The following is a 23884-nucleotide window of genomic DNA, read 5'->3' as shown; positions in this document are numbered from 1 at the left end:
GGCAGAAGCGCTTCAGAGGGATTTCTGTCTGAGGCCTTGGACATATTAGAGTGAAATGAGATAGTCGTCCAAGCCCTGATTTAGATTTAAAAGTTGGTGGGTCAGGATTGTACGTTTGAATTTTTGACTAAATAAAAACAAATAGGCCCGGTGACAAGCCTTATATATTTTTATTTATGAACCAAACACATGACACATATATAACCGGATAAATCCAAACACAACATATTACCACTCTTTGTCCTAACCTACTAAACTTCAACCCATAATTTCATCACATGTCCGGTCAAAAATGGAATCTAAAATAAGGCATGAGTTGCGTGTGGTATAAACTTGTATTCAACCTTAGCATTACAGCCAATAAAGAAAAACAAAACAAAAGTGAAAGCATATATATATATATTTTTTGTCTCACCGGAGATATATTATTTTGTCTCTACAACACTCATCTCGTGATCTCGTTGTAGACAGATTTATCCAAATGATGCGATCATTTTGCTAGATAAGCACATGATTAATTCTAATTCTGTCCCATTTACCCTATAACAGTTAATTCTAATTCTGTCCCGTATAAACTTGGGTCTCAATACAAGCATATGAGCTGTGACCCTGAGCCCACAAAACATAAGCTACAAAAAATGCAGCTTCAGCATTCGTCTTCGTATGTGTGGCTGCATCATATTCGATAATTTGATCAGAGACCAAGTTGATGTTATTTTAATCTCATTTGAAATTCTTCCAATACATGTGCCTTTTGATAAAGGTAGCATAGCATAATTGTGGCTTTTAATTTTTTGACAACATATATATTATATTACTACCTAATATCTGAACAAAATGATTCGAATTTTGGTGCAAATGAACAAACATGTTTGCAAACCGGCCTAACTCGCATTTTTTTAAAGACCATTAGACTTTGCACATTATGAATAAAAGAACCAAAATTTACCTAAAAAAGTTAAAGTTAACTCTTATTTTTGAAATGGATATGAGTTAAAATTCTATACAAGTTCGTCATTATGCCGTGCACATGACATGAAGTGCAGCTAAATCTATTTTAATTCTTCATCATGCGTTCTTCATCATGTCGCAGCGCATGATTTGTTTATTGCCTTCATATGGAGTTTCTTGATTTGGTTCGGTGCCTAAAGAATGAAATATAATCAACTGGCTTTGTGATTAAATTATTAAGCACATTATCGTTTGTGTAATCCTAAGTTTTGTTCCCAATTCAAGTTATATCGAAAAGTCTTCAGTGATACAGATCAATGTATGCTACGAAAATTCAACGGTTTGGATCGATTCTTGTCCAATCGAACGATTGGAAAAAATTTAAAATTTGGGAAAAGGAGAAACCGGCCAACTTCAATTGCAAGTAAAATTGGGCCACTCTCTCTCTCTCTCTCTCTCTCTCCCCCCCCCCCTCCTCTCTGGTTCGATTTGTTGATGTGAGTCTCAACTCAATTTCAATCGCTGTCATGATTATGATGACGGATGGAGGTGAGGAGGAGGCTATGATGTGGTTTGTGAGAGACAGGAATGGGAGGAGGAGGAAGTGGGCCAGAGAGCTCGAGAGAAGAGTGGTGGTGCCACCGTTTGCGCTGTCAAAGTGGTGGTAGGACAGAGCTATTGTAACGAAGAAATAGATTAAGATTAAAATTCCTTCCAACTTGCTACTTAACAATTTTTCTTAAAATTCTTTGACCTCCTAATTTCTATTAATTAATAAAACACTCATTGTGAACTAAAATTCTATAAAATTACTAATTTAACTTTCCGATTAAAACAGAACATAAATAAGAAATATAAGGTAGAAATGTAATTTCACACAACCAAATTTTGCTGTTTTTTTTTAAAGTCTCACCTATATGTAATTCTAACATATCTCTAATTCAAAAAAAAAAACTTCCCACTCTCACATTCTCTATCACTCTCTTATTCTCTCCTTCTATTTGAAAACAAAAATAAAAATTTTCTCACACACTTTGTGTGTGTGCTCATATGCTAGTGTCAAATTAATACAACAGTGCAATGTTTGGATCTCTGAATTTCTAGGACATGCCGGTTTCTTAAAATTCTTTACCCTTAAACATATGATATGCTAGGAGATCAAATTTTTTAAACCAAGTTTACAAACCAAATGATGTGGTTGTTGATGATTGAATTATTAACTAAGTGTTAATTAACATGTTTATTTCTTATTGGTGACACATCATTTAATTTAAAATTTTGATTTCCATAACATTACCCTAATTAAAGTGTCGATGAAAAAGTAATGTCACCTTTGTGTATAAATTCCTACCTCAACGTTGACTGTCTACCAAATTTCATGTAAAAAAACCAAAACCAATCACCCAAGTTTCTGCCTTTTTGTTTTTGTAATAAGAGAACAAGGACCATAACCAAATACAAACGTTACAAACATGTCCAATTCGATCGCTTTACCACATAAAAAGAAGGCTGAGCCTCTTTATTCTCCATTTTTTGAGAGCCTGTCTTCATTAGGCTGTTTACTGATACTAGACAGATTAAATTTAGAGATTAAATGTGTAAATTAAATGATGTGTCACTAATAGAAATGAACACGTTTATCAACGTTTAAGTAATAAATCAATTATTAATTTTCATGTTCTTTAATTTCCAACATTTAATTTACAAATTTAATCTTTTTAATATTATTCTGTCAAGTAATCACCGAGTCCAATGTTCCTTTACTTCTCTTAGAAACCCCCACTCTTTCCTTGTAGTTCAAGTCCAATCTCACCACAAACCGTCAAACCCTCATTTTTTTCGCCTAAAACGTTCTATCAATCCCACGCTTATAGTCTAATCCAATCCAATCCCACCAAGCCGCCAAAACCCTCGTTGACAAAATGGAAAAACTTCTGAAACTGGTCTCTGCTGTTCTTCTTCTCCTCTCAACCCTAGCTTCATCCCAGCCCCAGGTCACTGAGATCTTCTATTCCGGCTTCAAAGACGCGGGTTCCAATCTAACCCTATCCGGCGTTGCGGATATCGAAAAAACCGGCATGTTAAAATTAACCAACCACACCAGCAGGCTAATGGGTCATGCTTTCTACACGTCACCAATTCAGTTCAAGAACTCAACCGTCGGCAAAGCCTTCTCCTTTTCGACCTCATTCGTCTTCACCATCGTCCCCGAGTATCCGAAGCTGGGTGGCCATGGCATGGCCTTCACAATCGCCCCCTCCAAGGATCTCAACTCTCTTCCCAGCCAATACCTCGGTCTTCTCAATGGTACTGACGTCGGTAAATTCTCGACTCACATCTTCGCAGTCGAGTTCGACACGGTTCAAGATTTCGAGTTTGGTGATATCAACGATAACCATGTCGGAATCGACATCAACAGCTTGAAATCAAATGCCTCAGCTGCTGCGGCTTACTACAAAGACTCTGTTTCGAAACAGAGTCTTAACCTCAAATCTGGGAAACCAATTCAAGCATGGATCGACTACGATTCGAGTCGAAATCTCATGAACGTTACAATTTCACCCTCTTCTTCAAAACCCAAAATTCCACTTCTTTCTTTTCAAGTTGATCTCTCTCCGATTCTTCAGGAATTTATGTACGTTGGGTTTTCGGCTTCGACCGGTCTGCTTGCTAGCTCCCATTACATATCAGGTTGGAGCTTCAAGATCGATGGAGAAACCCGAGTTCTTAACATGGATTCTCTTCCTTCTCTTCCGAAACCCAAGAAAAATCACACATCTTTAATGATCGGAGTCTTAGTTTCCACCATTGCTGTTGCTCTGTCTGCAATTTCTGTTTCAGTTTACATTTACACGAAAAAATTCAAGAATTCCGATCCGGTAGAGTCATGGGAGCTGCAGCTGGGCCCACACAGATACTCCTACCAAGAATTGAAGCAAGCCACGAAAGGGTTCCGTGACAAAGAGCTGCTCGGGCAAGGCGGGTTTGGGCAAGTGTTCAAAGGTACGCTCCCAAACACGAAAACACAAGTCGCAGTTAAGCGAATCTCGAACGATTCGAAGCAGGGCCTGCGGGAATTCGTGTCAGAAATCGCCAGCATTGGGCGGCTCCGCCACAGAAACCTGGTTCAGTTGCTGGGTTGGTGCCGGCGGAGAGGTGACCTTCTTCTTGTTTACGATTTCATGGAAAATGGTAGCCTCGACAATGCTCTTTTCGATGAACCCAAAACTGTGCTGAGCTGGGAAGAGAGGTTTAAGATCATCAAAGGGGTTGCTTCTGCGCTGCATTACTTACACGAAGGATACGAGCAAGTTGTGATTCACAGAGATGTGAAAGCGAGCAACGTGCTGCTGGATAGAGAGCTAAATGGAAGGTTAGGAGATTTTGGGCTCGCGAGGCTACACGAGCACGACTTGGTTTCAAGCACTACGACTACAGTTGTGGGGACTTTGGGTTATTTAGCGCCGGAGATGCCCCGGACAGGGAAGGCAAGCACCTGCTCGGATGTGTACGCATTTGGCGCGCTTTTGTTGGAGGTGGCTTGCGGAAGGAGGCCGATTGAGCCGAAAGCCACGGCGGAGGAGCTGGTTTTGGTGGATTGGGTTTGGGAGATGTACGGAGAGGGAAAGCTTCTTGAGGTGGTGGATGAAAGGCTGCATGGGGAATTTTGTGAGGAGGAGGTGGTGATGGTGTTGAAATTAGGGCTGATGTGTTCGAATCATGGACCGTCGGATCGGCCTAATATGAGGATGGTGGTTAGGTATTTGGATGGGGAAGTTGAGATTCCGAAGGAATTGAGGGGCCCACGTAGGAGGAACGGTGGTGATCACGATCACGAGGCTGCGTTTGGTGACATACTCAAGTCTTTTACTTCATCGTCTTCGTTTAAATAGATGAGCTTGTGTTCTAATAGAGATATGGATGCTAGTTTTACTTCGGTTTCTACTTCACCACTCTATCTTCTACAAGGGCAAACCAGATAGCCTTTAGAATCTTATTTCTTATAGGGATGATTTTCGAAAACATTAAGCAAGATTGCTACCAAATGTCTGGTTCAGATCTTTAGGTGTGAATTATGCAACTTTAAAATGTTATACGTTAAGAGCTGTCATGAGTAGATCACTTGTCCCAAAAAAACTGACTTACATGGTGCCTAAGAGCTCTTAAATCATCTCAATGTTTGCTACTTTTCTAATGTTTAATATTGGATCTAAATAACCACTTAGTACTACGGTTTAATGGCATTAGGTTTAATTTTTGTCAAAGGTGAATTTGAACCACATTATTACTAACTCATTGTGAGGTTAAGCCCACCCCATCCTCGTTACCCTTAGTATAGATAATATTGTTTATTAAAAAAAAAAAGATCCTAATATTATGCAATGCAATTTCCACTTATATTACTACGATTTAGTGACATTCTTATTCACTTATAAGTGAAAGGTATTCGGGTTTTGAGTTATGAAAATAATGAATTCGATATCAAATTTATTCTCTCATACATTAGTGTAAATATATATCATTATGTTGGGAAAAAAAAAAAAAGCATTATACAATGTAATGTGATAATTAACCAAAAGAATACAATTAAGAAATAAAAAAAAGAAAAGTTCCAATCTCGAGCTTAATTTATATTCAACTTGTCTGTACGCCGTACGGTGCGAGTGGGAATGGAGTGGGAAGGTGTAAGAGAATGTTGCAAGTAGGCTTGGCAATTTCTGACACGATCCGATAACCCGACACGACACGACACGAAATTAACAGGTATTTGGGTCGACACGATAACGAATCGGGTCGTTATCGGGTAACCCGATAAGCACCTGTTAAGATAACGGGTTGGTTCGGGTATATACGTGGGTAACACGATACACGATAAGCAGAATATTATTTTTATAATTTTATAATCCTAAAAAAATACTATAATAATTATATACATTAATTTTACAATTTTATACCCCTAAAAATTATAATAAATATATATATATATATATATTAAATTAACTATAAAATTTATAATAATTATAATAATTATATATACTATAATAATTATACCCCCAAAATATTAAGTCTATCTATAATAATTATATATATATATATTAAATTTTATAAAAACTATAATAATTATTAATTAATAATTTAATATGCATGATGCATTGCATGATTTTGCATCCATTGAAATTTGATGTGATTTCTTTCCATTCAAATTTCAATAATCAATTTCTTGCCGTTGCCAACTTGCCGCCCTTTTTGAAAAAAAAAATGAAGGGAAAATGAAAATGTTAAGAAAAGTTGAAAATGAAACAAAAAAAATGAGGGAATTAGGGAAAGATGTTGGAGGGAAAAGAGAAAATGATAAGAAAAAGTTGAAAAGGAAACAAAAAAGAGAGGGAAAAATGAAAATTAATAGAAGTGGTGAGAAATTTTTTTTTTTTTTTTTAAGTTATTAACTTTTTATCACACACATGACTGTCATGACATATCTCACTATTTTTATAATGACACACGTGACACATGATGTATGTACTATTCCGTGTACCAGTCAATTATAATTTATACGTACAAAATAAATAGATTTAAATCTACTTAATAAAAATATATATATATACACACACACACACGGAACTTGATTGATGGCATACGAATTCTCCAAAACTAATTTCAACGATCCAAACCGTCAAAATTGTTTGTATATGCTTGGAGATCACATCAGCAAAAAATCACAAAAAAAAAACATTCAGAGATCAAGTAACGGGACAAAGCTTTCAACGGTTATAAACGAAAAATCACGATTTAACGGTTATTTTAACTCCGATTTTGATGATTTTTTATAACTACACTCCTTGACCCTATATGAATACAATGAATGAATTCGATCTTCAATTTAAAATATTTACACAAGTGGATACCACAAAATCTTATGTTATACTTAATAAAAGTATAAATAAACTCTAAGTGTTAGTCAATCTATCGTTTTACGAATTCTCCAAAACTAATTTCAACGATCCAAACTGTCAAAATTGTTTGTATATGCTTGGAGATCACATCAACAAAAAATCACAAAAAAAAACATTCAGAGATCAAGTAACGGGACAAAACTTTTCAACGGTTATAAACGAAAAATCACGATTTAACGGTTATTTTAACTCCGATTTTGATGATTTTTTATAACTACACTCCTTGACCCTATATGAATACAAAGAATGAATTCTATCTTCAATTTAAAATATTTACACAAGTGGATACCACAAAATCTTATGTTATACTTAATAAAAGTATAAATAAACTCTAAGTGTTAGTCAATCTATCGTTTTACGAATTCTCCAAAACTAATTTCAACGATCCAAACCGTCAAAATTGTTTGTATATGCTTGGAGATCACATCAGCAAAAAATCACAAAAAAAAAAACATTCAGAGATCAAGTAACGGGACAAAGCTTTTCAACGGTTATAAACGAAAAATCATGATTTAACGGTTATTGTAACTCCGATTTTGATGATTTTTTATAACTACACTCCTTGACCCTATATGAATACAATGAATGAATTCGATCTTCAATTTAAAATATTTACACAAGTGGATACCACAAAATCTTATGTTATACTTAATAAAAATATAAATAAACTCTAAGTGTTGGTCAATCTATCGTTTTACGAATTCTCCAAAACTAATTTCAATGATCCAAACCGTCAAAATTGTTTGTATATGCTTGGAGATCACATCAGCAAAAAATCACAAAAAAAAAACATTCAGAGATCAAGTAACGGGACAAAACTTTTCAACGGTTATAAACGAAAAATCACGATTTAACGGTTATTTTAACTCTGATTTTGATGATTTTTTATAACTACACTCCTTGACCCTATATGAATACAATGAATGAATTCGATCTTCAATTTAAAATATTTACACAAGTGGATACCACAAAATCTTATGTTATACTTAATGAAAGTATAAATAAACTCTAAGTGTTAGTCAATCTATCGTTTTACGAATTCTCCAAAACTAATTTCAACGATCCAAACCGTCAAAATTGTTTGTATATGCTTGGAGATCACATCAGCAAAAAATGACAAAAAAAAAAAAAACATTCAGAGATCAAGTAACGGGACAAAGCTTTTCAACGGTTATAAACGAAAAATCACGATTTAACGGTTATTTTAACTCCGATTTTGATGATTTTTTATAATTACACTCCTTGACCCTATATGAATACAATGAATGAATTCGATCTTCAATTTAAAATATTTACACAAGTGGATACCACAAAATCTTATGTTATACTTAATAAAAGTATAAATAAACTCTAAGTGTTAGTCAATCTATCGTTTTACGAATTCTCCAAAACTAATTTCAACGATCCAAACCGTCAAAATTGTTTGTATATGCTTGGAGATCACATCAGCAAAAAATCACAAAAAAAAAAAACATTCAGAGATCAAGTAACAGGACAAAGCTTTTCGACGGTTATAAATGAAAAATCAAGATTTAACGGTTATTTTAACTCTGATTTTGATGAATTTTTACAGCTACACTCCTTGACCCTATATGAATACAAAGAATGAATTTGATCTTCAATTTAAAATATTTACACTAGTGGATGTGGATATCACAAAATCTTATGTTATAATTTATATACTTAACAAAAGTATGAATCAACTATAATATTAATAATTATATACATTAATTTAATAATTTTATATCCCTAAAAAGTAAAAACTATAATAATTATATAGATGTAGGTGTAAATTGAATACAATTTCATGATGATCGATGTAAATTGAAGATTTTGTAAATGGAGGTGTAAACTTTTGAGAAAGACTTACAATCTTAAAAACAAAAACTCTTTATCCTTGCACATTTAATATTTGTAATATATTAGTAGTGTATGTATTATTTTTTTTATTAGGCTTTTATTTTCGAGTGTAGATATAGTACTTGAACGAGAAATGTTTTAATGTTTTGAAGTAATATTTATGTGGCAATGTGTGGTATGTGCAAATTTAAAAAAAAAATATTTTTTTCTTAACGGGTCATAATGGGTCATAACGGGTCGGGTCACTTTACCCGTTGGGTAAAGTGACACGATCTGTTAAGGACCCGTTAAGATAACGGGTGTGACACGACACGACCCGTTAAGATAACATGTGTTACACGAAAACGACACGAACACGATAGACACGACCCGTTTGCCAGGCCTAGTTGCAAGTGAGTCTGCGGACGCGTGAGAAAGATGGTGGAACTGGAGTTGTTGAGGTCGGTGTGGGCAAATATTCCTCTTTATCCAAAATGGCCAACTGCCAATCCTTTGTGCTGTGTGTTACTTATGGACGAAACAAGAATGTTGTTATATTATATATAGGCACAATGCATGAATCTTAATTATTTGCCCTAGTTGCAGTTTTTTTATTACTGTTTAGAATAGGCTTTTTTTTATATTTATTTTATTTTATTGGCACTCCACTTAATGTTGAATACATCCCACAATATCAAATGATTTATATATCTAATCTACAATGACAATTTTAACCTTATAAGGTTTTAGAAAAATATCTAAATATACCCGAAATCACTTTTAACGTGCATATCCCAAAATTATTTATCGTTTTCAAGATTTCAACTCTAAAAATCACTGTCAACCTTCATTGTAGAACACAACCAATCATTCCTCAGGGCTGGGCATGGTGGGATGCCATTAAATTACAGAATGCTAGTGGCAGAACACATCCACGTTTAGTTATCGTTATTTTCTCACCAATCAGAAACTTACTCAAGGTTAAGCTTAGCTTTCTCCACTAGCAACTTTGACAAACTTTCAGAAGAAAAAGAGCAAAGTATGATTACTATGTGTCTGCATGGAAGAATAGTTGTGTCATGTGGTTCAGACAAACAAATTACACATTCTTTGTGCACGTCACCTTCTACTGAATTACCAAGCCATAGATCTCCTGTAGTTCATACCTCATCTCATTCAACCAAAGAATCTGCTTGACAATGACATGCCCCGATCCCGATATCTCCAAATATCATGATAGACACGTGCTGGACGACACCCGAGAGTGAAGAAGCCATTTTAAACATGCATACAAATAAAATTTGCAATTAGAAAGAATTATGCCAATGCGAAAACGTGTTCAAAGCATACAACTAATCAAGAATAATGTGAAAGAATTAATATCAAATGGTACAAACAAAGGAATGGGTTCTACTCTGAAAAGACTCGAAGATACATATACGGAAGTGCCCTGACGCCGGGATAGTATGCCTCGATTTTAACTCCTAAAAGGGGCGCAAAACAAAGGGTGAGTGGACCAAAGTTTATAATAATAATAATACTAATAATAAGAAAACCATTTTCTTTCTGAACATACTAACCCCTTATTTTGAAAACACATATATAGTACCACATAGTAGATTTTCTGAAAACTCTAGCATGCCATGAAAAAACGTTCGTAAAACACGTACATATAAACCAGTGCTTAAAAATGGTAGTATAGCTAGCCCGAAGGCAAATCTGTAAATCACATCAATTATGTACTCAACTAGGGGTATCATAGTCGCCCAAAGGCAAATCCGTAAAACATCTGTAAATCACATCAATTATGTACTTAACTAGGGATGTCATAGTCGCCCGAAGGCATAACCTGTCCATCATCTGAAGGTGAAGTTGTACGATACTGGGTTACGCCAGTGAAGAAACATGGTAAGCCCCATCACCCGAAGGTGAAGCTGTATGACTTTGGGTTACGCTAGAGAAGAAAATATAGCATAATACACTAATACTAGCCATGGCTACTGAAGCTGTTTGACACTGGTTTTGCTAGTAAAGCTGGGGGTATGTCATAAATATCCTCAACTGTGTCCTATGGCCATAGACGTCTACATACCCGTGTTGTGTGTATGTGTTGTATGATAACCCACTAGATAAGCACTAAAAACATATCTAAAAAATCATACCAAATCACCAGACCTCAAAAGCTCAAAGCCTCAATTCATAAACCATAAATAAATCATAGACAATTCCATAAACGTGTTTTCCATAAAGATGCCATTTTATAAACCTTAAATAGATAAATAAAAAATATTTCATAAAGGAGAATAAATCATGAATTCTCCAAAATCATAAATAATGCATAAGATGTAAAATCATGAAATCATGCTTTTCATGAATGCAACCCTAATATTTTATAAAAACATGCAAGTTAAGAAGGGGTCCACTCACAAGTATTTCGCTACAGGAGATCCACTCGAACTAGGGAGGACTGGGTCATTTCCAACCAATGCACCTAAACACAAATGGAGACCATTTAATAAAACTCTACTAAAATGATAGAATTTTGGAAAATGAACAGCGGATTTGGATTCGACACGTCGAAAAACCTAAGGAGGGACCTCGGGTTCCCATACGTGCTGAGATGGTTCGTCAAAAAAATCGTTGGCACCGCCATGAACGGTGGCGGAGCATAGTACCCATGCACCGGCCATAAAAGTTGTGGAGCCAAAAATAATCACAAGGCAACACATAGATTTCTGGACAAGAGAGGACAAAAATGCCCTTGAGGTACAACGGGTTTTCTACATGTGAGCAGCGGGCAATTATTCTTCAACCAAGTCAAGAATGCCCAAGAAAGGTAACAATTCAAAATCCCTTTCATCAAATCCCTCTTACAAGGTAGCTCCCAAAACCTATCTCATTCCATATATTTTTTACCTCTTTTTCCCTTTTTTAGTTAAGCTATCATTCCATAACTTACAAAATATTCCACATAAATCACATAACCTCCCAAAAAACATCCCTTTCATTATGTTAATTAGCCAATTAATATATTTATTCCTAATCAATATATTAATTGCTAATTAAATCACCAAATAACACCCAAAAAACACATAAAGGGCCGGCCATTCCTTCTCCAAGGGGGACCAGCCATGCCCTATAAATATGACCCAATTTTCTCTAAAAACCTAGTTTCATACTCTTACTAAAATTCTCCAAAACTCTCAAACACTTTTCTCTCTAAATTCTAACTTTGGCATCGGAGGTTCTTCGGCCAAAGCCACCCCCCCCCCCCCAAATTCATCGTGGGCGCGTCAAGCTCTTGGCCTTGACCTAAGGTGTTATTTGTTTTGTAGGTGCAATTTTGTCCAAGATCAAGGAGGAAGAAATTTGCATCCATAAATTGGTGTTTTCATTGAGAGCTGAAGTACACACACTCGTAAAAGACTCTCGCACAAAAGGTTTTTCTCTATTTTTTTTGTCCATTTGTATATTTTTCGTACATTCTTATTATTAGAATTTTTTATTTGCAAAGATTCTTTGATAAAACATAAAAAAGAAATACAATGGCTAGAGATTTAGAAAATTCCGCAAGTGAAAATTCCAATATTCAAGAAATAGGACCGCGGCGATCCACGAGGACAAATGTGATCATAGGTGGAGCGGCACCACCATTACAAGGCATCACCATGGCAACCACCACGGTGGCCACCACGGCCACCACCCGCGGTGAGGTCCATGGCACCACTACCATGACCCAAGCCATGCCATCCAAGCTTGCAAAGGCCACAACTCAAGCCATGTCACTCCAAACCCAATGCGTTGCTAAGCCGAGCCTAAACCTTGCACTTGTATGCATCACGGACTGAGCAGTCTGCTCCTGTGGCCAAGCCTGCTCCCGCGACCCAACCTACTCTTGCAACCCAACCTGCTCCTATGGTTCCCACCGAGCAGCCCACTTTTGTGGCCCAGCCTGCTCCTGTAGCCCAGCTTGCTCCCATGGCCCAGCCTGCCCCCGTGGCCTCCTAAGCAGCCCAAGTCGGCCCAATACTATCTCAACCATCTGGATCTACCATCAAGCTGGGGGCATTTTTACCACATTTCTTCACGGATTTGATATTTCCCAACTCAAATCTCGCGCCTGAAGCCTACCACACTTACACTGCTCAAGGAGGCATATTCCTTCCAAGCTCTTCCAATCTAAATGGCGAGCAACACTTGTCTCGACAAGTCATAGAGTTGACGAGCGTACTTGCACAATAGACAACCTTGGTGAATCAACTCTTGCAACGCATCGAGATCTAACATGCCCCGGACAAGGTGTCCCGAAGTACGATAAGGGCAGATAAACCTCTCCACCAGTGTCCAGGCAAGCAGCCCATCAACCAGCCATGATCCGAGCGTTCTGGCAGTTTACACTCTCGCTTGGGTCATTAGGATAACGTATATTCTTGTCTTAGTGCGCGGATGAACGTATATTCCCGATCAAGCCCATGGACGAGCATACATTCACAGTTGAGGTCACACTCTAATTATCAACATGGACAACCTTCCAGGCGAAGTGTTAATTCACAACTAGGCTAGCAAGGAGTATTCTCCACCTCATATTGGAGTAGACAGCATGGCAGATGGAGAGAAACAGTCACTCAATCCAACTCAAGTTCAACTGGCAGCTTGCGAACAGCCCGTTCGCCGACCAAGAACATGCCACATGCACTGCAGCTGCGACATAGATGAGTCGAGCATAGGGAAGAGCGGCCCAAACCCATAGGTCACGACTGAGGGCAGCCGAAAGTTCCACTGCCCCAACAGAGGCAAATTCAAGAAGAAGTTAATAGGCTTTTAAATGAACGATTGCGTAATTTCCAACGTAATGAGGCTGCTGACGATGCACTTTGACGAGACATGACCAACATAAACATGTCACCATTCACAAATGAGATCGAGTGGACAGATCCACCTTGCGGGTTCACTATGCCTCATTTCATTTCGTACAAGGGAGACAAAGATCCAAATCGACATCTCAAGCACTACAGCAGTACCATGATCCTCTACAGGAACAACGATACGCTTATGTGCAAAAATTTTGCCACAACTCTACAAGGCAAGGCGCAAGACTGGTTTCACACTCTACCGCCGCAGTCGATTAGGAGTTTCAACAAACTTTTCTTTATTTTCACTAAGGAGTATTTGTCTAACCGCTCAATCAAAAGGACATCCGACCATCTCTTCAGCATCATAAAAGACCATTGGGAGACAATTTGTGATTATGTCAAGAGGTTCAAAGCGGAGAAGGCCAAGATTGTTGGCTACAACGAAGACATAACAACAGCAGCATTCAGAAATGGGCTTCCCACTGAACATCCTTTATTCGAAAAACTGATCATGGGAGAAGAACTGACCCTAGCAGCTTCGTATGCTTTGGCATAAAAACATGCATTATGGGACGAGGCTAAGCAGTCTAACAAAACAAGTCGGAAAAGAAACACATGGAACATTCCCGGACCAGAGAAGACTTAGCGCCTAAAACATTCACAAAGTTCACAGTTCCAATCGGCCAAATTCTCCGCAAGCTCAAGAACGAACCTTGGTTCGAACTGTCGTCGCCCATGAAAGGCGATCTTACCAGGTTGGATCATACAAAGTATTGCGCATTCCATCAAGGATCAGACCATACTACCAACGGCTGCCTGAAATGGAAGCAGTACCTTGAGAAGCTGACAAATAAGAGTCGATGCGACGAGTATCTTGATAGGTCAACAAAACGGCTTGCATAAGCAGGGGAAGTCTCCATCACCCCCTGAAACTCGTTTGGTTTTTTTTTCAAATAAGTTCGAAGTCTCAAGCAGCTCGACGAACAAGGCTTCATAAGCTGAAGATTATCCAGTTTGTTATGCAGTTTCTACCTTCCGGCACAATTGATTTATTTATTTATTCGCAATGAAGATTCAAGAAGTTATTCATAAGCCTGGCTCAACTGCTGTTCATAACAACTACTAAAAACCCTTTCTGGGTCTGCTCTCTTATGCGAGAGGATAAACTAATTGCTCTCCAGTGCGAGAGGGTAAACCAATTCCTCGACACCCGTATAGGTCTGTTTTTTTATGCGAGAGGATAAATTAATTGCTCTCTAGTGTGAGAGGGTAAACCAATTCCCTGACACCTATATGGGTCTGCTCTCTAATTGCTCTCTAGTGCGAGAGGGTAAACCAATTCCCTGACACCCATATGGGTCTGCTCTCCAGTGCGAGAGGGTAAACCAATTCCCTGACACACATATGGGTCTGCTCTCCAGTGCTAAAGGATAAACTAATTGCTCTCCAGTGCGAGAGGGTAAACTAATTCCCCGACACCCATATGGGGCTGCTCTCCAATGCGAGAGGATAAACCAATTGCTCTCCAGTGCGAGAGGGTAAACTAATTGCTCTCCAGTGCAAGAGGTAAACTAATTCCCCAATACCCATCTGAGTAAGCTCTCCAGTGCGAGAAAGCCACATGGCTCAAAGGATCGAATGCTTGAAGATCGAGTAGAAAGCAAAATGGTCAGGGGGCAGCAACCACTTTTTGCACTTAACAATTCGCTCATCCAACACTTCATCTTCAGCAGATCCGATTTTGGCAATTCCATCCTTGACTGCTCCATCTATGGCAGCTGAGAAATCAAAAGTAGTTTCCTCATTTCCGACAGGCAACCCAAATTGTAACCCATGCCACGCCATTTCCTCAGTCCATGCCGAGCCAATCCTTGACTTCAATCAAGCCGAGCAGCACAAGCAATGGCCCCTACCACACCACCTCCTTGGCCCATGCCGAGCCGACTCCTGGCCCCTGCCAGTCAACGTGCCACACCACCGTGACAGTTGCCCCACGACAGCACTATCCAAGAAGAAAACAAGAAAAATTAAATTTTTCTTACATCAGTGAGGCACGGAGAAGACAAAGAAAGCAACAAAAAACGGTCATTTGCACGGGAAAGATGTAGAAGATTGCTAGAGGAAGGGGAACAAATATCATCTAAGCTCTCTCTTTCTCTTGTAGGGTAGAATAAATTGCTCTTCAAAGTTGATTTAATAACCCACTTAAGGTGGACTTAAATAGGCTTTGAGAGATATTTATTTCCCTTTCCTAGAAGGATCTAATTTCCTATTAAAGAGGGAATCTACATCAAAATAGGAAACAATTCAAAGTTTCCTAAGGCAAAAGAATCTCTACACCTGTTGCCCTTTTCTGCGAACAACCCAACAGGTGTGGGGGCATTTGTGGAGCTAAAAATAATCACAAGGTAACACGTAGATTTCTAGACAAGAGAGGACAAAATGCCTTTGAGGTAAAACGAGTTTCCTACTCGCAAGCAGTGGGCAATCATTCTTCAACCTGTTAAGAATGCCCAGGAAAGGTAACAATTCAAAATCCCCTTCATCAAATCCCTCTTACAAGGTAGCTCGCAAAACCTATCTCATTCCATATATTTTTTTTACCTCTTTTTCCCTTTTTTAGCTAAGATTCTCTAGGTAGTTCATCCCTGTGTAGCAATCGTCCGTTGTGTGGCCGGGACCTTAATGAAATCTGTAGTACTTGGTGTGGTCCAGCTTAGAGGTATCTCTCTTTGATTGCTTCGACAGCTTAAACCATGGTTCGTTCTTGATGTCGCGGAGGATTTGGTGGATCAGGATCAAGAACTTAGAGTAGTTCTTGGGCGTTGGACCTTCTTTTGTCAGTCCTTGTGCTTGGCCTTCTGCCTACTTTAGTTATTATACTGCTTATTATCCTCCTTATTTTGAGTTACTGTGGATTCCTTTCAAGGTTGCTCGGGTGCTTTATCTGCTTGCCAAGCCTCATCCCAAAGTGCATGCTTTTCTGCCTGAGCAAAAGAGTCTGCCAGAGTTAGATCTTCTTTCATGATTAGCTCTGAGGTGGTCTCCTGGAAATCATTTTTGGAATACTGCACTAGTTATTAAGTTGTCGCATCCGACTATCTTTGTGTTCTCTACTTTGAACCTCTTCATATAGTCACGTAACAACTCATTCGGGTTTTTCTTGACGTTGAAAAAATGGTCGGACTTCTTCTTGATCGAGTGGTATGATGAATACTCCTTGGTGAAAATCAAAGAAAGCTCATCGAAACTCTGGATGGATTGTGGCGGCAAGGTGTGGAACAAATTTGCGCCTCGCCTTGCAAAGTGGTGGAGAATATCTTACACATAAGAGCGTTGTTGTTTCGATAGAGGATCATTGTGCTCCGGTACTGCTTTAGGTGTCTCTATGGGTCTCCATCCCCTTTGAAGGATATGAAATGTGGCATGCTGAATTTGCATGAAGGCTCTGCCTACTCGATCTTTTCCACAAAAGGTGACTTACTTATATTGGTCATATCCCGTCGTAGTGCCTCATCAGTGACCTCGTTGAGTTAGAAATCGCGCAATCGCTCGATCAATAGCCTTTCTACTTCTTCCTAAATTTGCCTTTGTTGGGGTAGCGGAGCTCTTGGCTGCCTTCGGTCATGACCTGCTGGTCTAGGCTGTTCTTCCATGTGTTCGGCTTGTCTATGCCGTGGCTGCGGTGTATGTTGTGTGTTCCTAACAGATGAGCTAATTTCTCGCAGGCTGCTTGTTGAACTTAAGCCGAATTGAGTGACTGCTTCTCTCTGTCAATCGTTCTACCTACTCGTACATGAGGTGAATGATGCTCATTGCGGGCCTAGCCATGAATAAACACTTCGCCTGGAAGGTTACTCATATTGATTATCGGAGTGTGGCCCTAACTATGAGTGTATGCTCATCTGTGGGTTTAACGGAGAGTGCACGCTCCTCTGCGCGCTAAGACAAAAGTATATGCTATCTTGGGGGCCCAATCGAGAATTTACACTGCCCGAACATTCGGTTTGTGGCTGGTCAAGAGGCTGCTTACTAAGACGTTGCTGGAGAGGTTCGTCGTCCATTTTAGGACATCTCGTCTGGGGCACGCTACATCTCAATACATTACAAGAGCTGATTCACTAAGGTCGTCTGCTGTGTGAGGGCGATTGTCAACTTTATCACTTGTCGAGACAAATATTGTTTGCTATTTGGGGTGGAAGAGCTTGGATAATGTACGTCTCCTTGAGTAGTGGAAGTATAACATACTCCGGACGTGAAATTTGAATTGGGATATGTCAAATCTGCAGAGAAATTGGGTGAAAATACCCTGGATTCAATCGTTGATCTAGAAATCTGAAATCAGGATGGTTGAACCAGTTTTGGACCGGTTGGGATTAGTGGGCTACGGGAGTAGGCTGGACTGTGGAAACGGGTCGGGTTGTGGAAGCGAGCTGGACCGCTAAAATAGGTTGGGTCGCGAGAGTGGGCCAGACCGCTGACGTAAGCTGGGCCGCTAAAGTGCACGTGCGCTAAGCCTCATCTCTCCTCAGCACGGCTTGGGCCGATTACTATACGGCACGGGCCTAGGCTTAGCGCCGCTTTGTGGCGTGGGCCTAGGTGTGCCAGGCTGTTACTGCTGGCGTTTGGGCTTGGACTTGCTCCTAGGCCTGGGCTGCTAAAGTGGTAGCAATCTGGGCAGCCTATTGCTCCTCCTGACATCGCGTTGAGCCTTGTGGATCGTCGTGGTAGGCCTACTCCTTGTCCTTCATCATTTGATCTGGATCTTTGAATGTAAGAAGTTTCGTTCGTCATGTTTTCCGAATTTTTCGTCATTGTATTTTTCCCTTACCTATATTCAGAGAATTAAAAAAAAAATCCAGGAATAAGAAAGTATGAAAAATTTATGAATGAACGAGAAATGAGAAACTTTGAATGTGAGAATCTTCTTCGAGCGTGTAAATCAAACTTTCAATCAAAGCACCAATTTGTAGATGCAAATTTCCGCTTTCTTTTTCTTTGACGAAAATGCACCTGCAAAATAATAACACCTAAGATTAAGGTCAAGGCCTCACAAGCGCCCACGATGAATGGGGGTGCTTTGGCTGAAGAATCTCCAATGCCAACATTAGAATTCTGAAAAGAATGTGTTTAGCAGTTTGTGGGTAGCAAATGACTTAGTTTTTTAGTGGGAGAATATGGCTATTTATAGGGGAGTGGCCGGCCCTATTTGGAGAATAGTGGCCGACCATATATGGTGAATTTTTATGAATAATTGCAAGATATTATGTGAAATAATATCTTGCAATTAACTTGGCAATTAATCATAAATTAAATAGGAAAATTGGGAGTTACCTTTTGAATAAGGGTTTGATGAAGAGTGATGAGAGGGATTTGAATAAATACCATTTTGATCACCTTTGACTCTTCCTTGATTGAGCAGATATTGTCCATTGCACGCGCAGGGGAATCCCGGTGTGCCTCGAATATAATTTTTTCCTTTTTACCCAAAAATAACGTGTCACCTCTATAATTTTCTTGATTATTTTTTGCTCCACAAACAGGGTTCAATATATGCTCGCCGTGTTGGGAGCAAGAGCTGTTAGGAACTGAGAGAAGAGAAGATCGAAGTACGAACTCATTCACGATGAGTTCTTATGCAGGTACGAACTGATATCAATTAGTGTTTGCTTTTAATTAGATATTCTGACTAGTAAAACGCGGTTTAATAGCTTTATTGGTTTGGGTAATTGCTCATCGGTGTCTATATTACGCTTTTATGGTTTTCTTATGGACCAATGATTAGCTTTTTTGAGTGTTAACTTTAAGGTTTGCTTGAATTTTCTCTATTTATAGGAGTCTTCGTGTTTGTTGTTTTATAATAAACATGACAAGATATAATCTCTACGAGTTTTATATTCTTTTTAACAAGTTTGTAATATTCTTTGCTTTCGATTAATAAAGTATTATTCATAGCGTGCGTACTCTATTTTCAACTACATGTAATCCAATCCGTTATAAATTCAACAATCTAATTGGACTAAGAGATTAAATGAAGAACAAAAAAGAAAAAACAAAAGCGTCTCCAGTGATTCGCGGAAAATTCAAACATGCTTCACACAATCGTTGAAAATAAAATAGGAAAGAAATTCGCAATAAACGTGATGCCAAAGAAATGGACCCCATGTAGTTCCATGACAACCGTGGTATTTGATCACCATTGAATTAATTTACATCCATCTTGAATCAGAGATGTGTAAAAGTAATTTGGAGTTCATTTGATTAAAAACATTAATCGCGGACATGAGATTTCAAGTTTGATTTCACCCTCCTCATCAATTGTATAAGGGAAAAAAGTGGAACTTGTTAAGATACACTGTATTTTACTTGTGAAATTCACACTGGGACTTTACATTTTTTAGCATGCCATGTGATATTTCTTCTAAGTCTAACACGTGATTAGTTTTTATTTAGAGAAAGGGAAAGTACATATGATTGTTGAACTCCGAGCAAAATTGCCAAATCACTCTGAATAAAATACTAATCTCCAACCTATGGCACTCTAAACATAACGAGAAGTTATTGTCCATGCATTCCTAGACTTCCAAGTCTAGTGGTAGAAGATTCCATCCTTCTGTGTTCCCTATTAAAAACTCTTTGTATGAAAATCGCGGATATGTATGATTGCACAAACCAATCACTATAGGAGATGAACCTGTGACAAGCAATCAACTTTAACTTATTGTATTTTTCTACGTGAAAACGACGTATTTGGTTTTGCGTGACAATCGACGGTCCACTAACATTTCTTCTCGAATGTCGGCTATAGACTAAAGTCGAGGACTGCATACATGTAACCTACAAAATATCACTGACAGCATTTGAAGAAGGATATATATGTGAAAAAAACGTTTGGCAAACACGCAAGAAAAACAGCCATGCTTTTCAAGCTTGTAATTCTTACAGTAGTAACCCTAGCAGCAGCTGAAGATCTTAACTTCATCTTCAATGGCTTCCAGTTTGCCAATCTTCACCTCGACGGCATAGCGGGAGTCACACCGAATGGTCTCTTGAGGCTTACAAACGACACTAAGCAGAACCAAGGCCATGCATTTTATCCGAACTCCATAACCTTCAAGGACTCATCCAACGGCACGGTTTTCTCCTTCTCTACAACTTTTGTGTTCGCCATCAGGTCAGAATATGCCGATTTGAGCGGCCATGGAATCGTTTTTGTGGTTGCTCCAACGCAAGGCCTTCCCGGCGCTTTTCCAAGCCAGTTCCTTGGTCTTTTTAACGAGTCCAACAATGGAAATGCCACCAACCATGTTTTCGCCGTGGAGCTTGACACCATCCAGAGCAAGGAGTTCAATGACATCAATGAAAACCATGTTGGGATCGATATCAACGGCTTGCACTCCGAGAAAGCTGCTCCGGCTGCATACTATGATCAAAATAATGGCGGATTACGGAATTTAACTCTCATCAGTGGCCAACCGATGAGAGTTTGGGTAGAATATGACGGTGCCAAGAAGCAAATAGATGTCAGTTTGGCTCCAATCAATGTTGATAAACCCTACACTCCGCTATTGTCTTTGAATTTTGATCTTTCACCGATACTCAACGAAACAATGTATGTCGGCTTGTCTTCATCAACCGGCTCAGTCCTCACATCTCATTATGTACTGGGTTGGAGCTTCAAGATCAAGGGCCAGGCTCAAGAACTTGTTCTGTCACAACTTCCTAAGTTGCCGCGGATAGGAGGTAAAAAAAGGTCGAAACTTTTGACAATTGGCGTACCAATTTTATCTGTGAGTTTGATTTTGCTAGCAGTTTACGGTTTAATTTACATCATAAGAAGGAGGAGGAAGTTTGCAGAATTGCTTGAAGATTGGGAGCTTGAGTATGGCCCTCAAAGGTTTAAGTACAAAGAGTTGTACATTGCAACAAAAGGGTTTAAAGAAAATGAGATTTTGGGAAGTGGGGGTTTTGGTAAAGTGTATAGAGGCATGTTACCCACCACAAAAAATGAGATTGCTGTGAAGAGAGTCTCACATGAATCAAGGCAGGGGATGAAGGAGTTTGTGGCGGAAATCGTGAGCATTGGCCGGCTTCGCCATCGAAATTTAGTCCCACTCTTGGGATACTGCAGAAGAAAAGGGGAGCTGCTTTTGGTGTATGACTACATGCCTAATGGAAGCTTGGACAAGTACCTCTATGACCAACCGGCGGTCACTCTCAATTGGAGCCAGAGGTTTAGGGTTATCCGAGGCGTTGCTTCAGGGTTGTTTTATCTTCATGAAGGATGGGAACAAGTCGTGATTCACAGAGATGTTAAGGCAAGCAATGTGTTGCTAGACGGTGAATTGAATGCAAGGACTAGGGGATTTTGGGCTTTCAAGACTATATGACCGCGGAACAGATCCTCAAACTACTCATATAGTTGGAACACTCGGGTATTTAGCTCCGGAACATACAAGAACAGGCCGGGCCACAGAAAGAACCGACGTGTTTGCTTTTGGGGCATTTTTGCTCGAAGTTGCTTGTGGAAGAAGGCCAATAGAGGCGCAAGGTCCCGAGCAGCATTTGATCTTGGTGGATTGGGTTTTTACTTGTTGGAGCAGAAGTAATATTCTCGAGGCAAGGGATCAAAACTTTGGGACGGATTTCGTAACCGAGGAGGTGGAGTTGGTGTTGAAGCTAGGGTTGTTGTGCTCTCACTCGGAGCCTTCGGCTAGGCCGAGCATGAGACAAGTGGTGCAGTATTTGGAGGGGGACATTGCTTTGCCGGAGCTCTCAGTTCTTGGGCTTTCTTCCAGTGGGTTGACTTTTGCTCACCATGAAGGTTTTGATGATTTTGCTATGTCATATAAATCTTCTGTGGCCATGGGGTTTTCACATTCATCATATGCTGCAGAGTCCACACTCCTCTCAGGTGGTCGCTGAATGAAGAGTAACGCTGCATGTTTTGGATACACCGTAAAATTAGTCGTGAATGGATTGCGATTCCAAGCAATAAGGATATTATCTAGTAAACTGGAATTCAATTCATAGCCATAGACACAATCTCTATATTACTGCAACAATCTGCATGTAAGGTGTTATGCAAAACATCATTATTCCTTGAAAAAATTCGTGCCAAGATAGTGAATACTCTAGTCAGCAAAATCATTATGAGAAGAAAAGGACAAGGTGTATTAGTTTTGGTTATCAAAGTAATTAATGTTCATATGCTAATTGGGTACTGATTTGAAACTTATTGTCTCTAACATTTTTTAGCAAAAGGAATGAAAATATGCACAAATAGAACACATTAGAAATTTTAAACAAAAAATTAGTAGATGTTAAAACGAAAATAAGCGATAATAAACCACAATTTAGTGAACCTTTATTATATGTATAGTTTCTCTCAAATTCAATTTTTGGATAAAAACTGGTAAGGATTTTGTTGTTACATATTCTTCAATAATGCATGTGAATTTGTTTTTTTTTATTTTTTTGGGTATTAGAGTCATCAAGTTTGACCTAATAGATATTACCTATAAGAACTCTCAGTTGAACCACCGAGTCACTGATAATGTTTATGTAAAGGTTGGAAAAGGATTCTCTCCGGATCCATTTCCTGAGGATCCCCACATCCTAACAGTTCATCGTACATCATAGAGTTAGTTTTTTCAGATACTATTTATGTTTAATTTTAAATAAAAAAATCAAATGATTTATGATCGCACGATAAACGATGAACGACTAAGATGTGGGGATCTGAATGAGATCCAATTCCATAAAGGTTAACTAGAGTTGTGCAACGCCTTCTCCACTCAAGTTTTTTTTTAAGGGGATCAGTTGGTGGTTTTGCCACGATAGTTCATCTTTTCGGTGGCCAAAAGACTCATTGAGACATTTCAGCCCTCCTGACCACCATTGTATGATTCACCAGCACTAAGAATCGAGCCTAACTGGACCACCATGTGGTGGTTCTTCTCCACTCAAGTTTGATATGAAGAAAATTGTAAATATTAAAGCCTACAACAAGAATTTGTTAGTGCAGTTGATTAGAGTAGTATATTTTCCTGTTGCATTCAAGTTTGAATCACCTCACCGTAGTTTTAAAAATAAATAAAAAGTGCTTCCAAGTTCTCAACTTTCAGATACTTCACCACCGCCCAATGTCACAGAAAAAGTGCTTCACCATTTCCTAGGGTTAGGGTTTGGGTCGAAACCTCCACTAAACAAGGTTCCTCCATTAAAACCCTCACTGTGCTCGGGAATTCTCCCGCTGCATCACAGAGCTCTCCTGTCTCTCGTCAC

The 23884-nt window shown here is 39.0% G+C and overlaps 2 protein-coding genes across 2 annotated transcripts; both read left to right on the top strand.

Annotated features, from left to right (window-relative positions):
• The first annotated feature begins 2873 nt into the window (after positions 1-2873).
• On the top strand, positions 2874-5538 carry LOC103939559 (L-type lectin-domain containing receptor kinase S.4-like). Its single transcript, XM_009349662.3, has one exon. It carries the CDS (start codon positions 2874-2876, stop codon positions 4842-4844), a length of 1971 nt encoding a protein of 656 aa, XP_009347937.1. The 3' UTR covers positions 4845-5538.
• Positions 5539-20457: 14919 nt separating this feature from the next.
• LOC103941726 (L-type lectin-domain containing receptor kinase IV.1-like) lies at positions 20458-22813 on the top strand. The gene is given in 2 exon segments (XM_009351920.3): positions 20458-21954; positions 21956-22813. Coding segments are annotated over 2 exon segments (2007 nt in total). The 5' UTR covers positions 20458-20514; the 3' UTR covers positions 22523-22813.
• The last annotated feature ends 1071 nt before the right edge of the window (positions 22814-23884 follow it).

Source organism: the organism of the source record quoted next, unplaced genomic scaffold, assembly GCF_019419815.1.
Source record: "Pyrus x bretschneideri cultivar Hongxiangsu unplaced genomic scaffold, Pyrus_bretschneideri_v1 Contig11, whole genome shotgun sequence".
NCBI lineage: Eukaryota > Viridiplantae > Streptophyta > Magnoliopsida > Rosales > Rosaceae > Pyrus > Pyrus x bretschneideri.
Note: the sequence above shows the minus strand (reverse complement) of the source record. Positions and strands in the feature narration are given on the sequence as shown.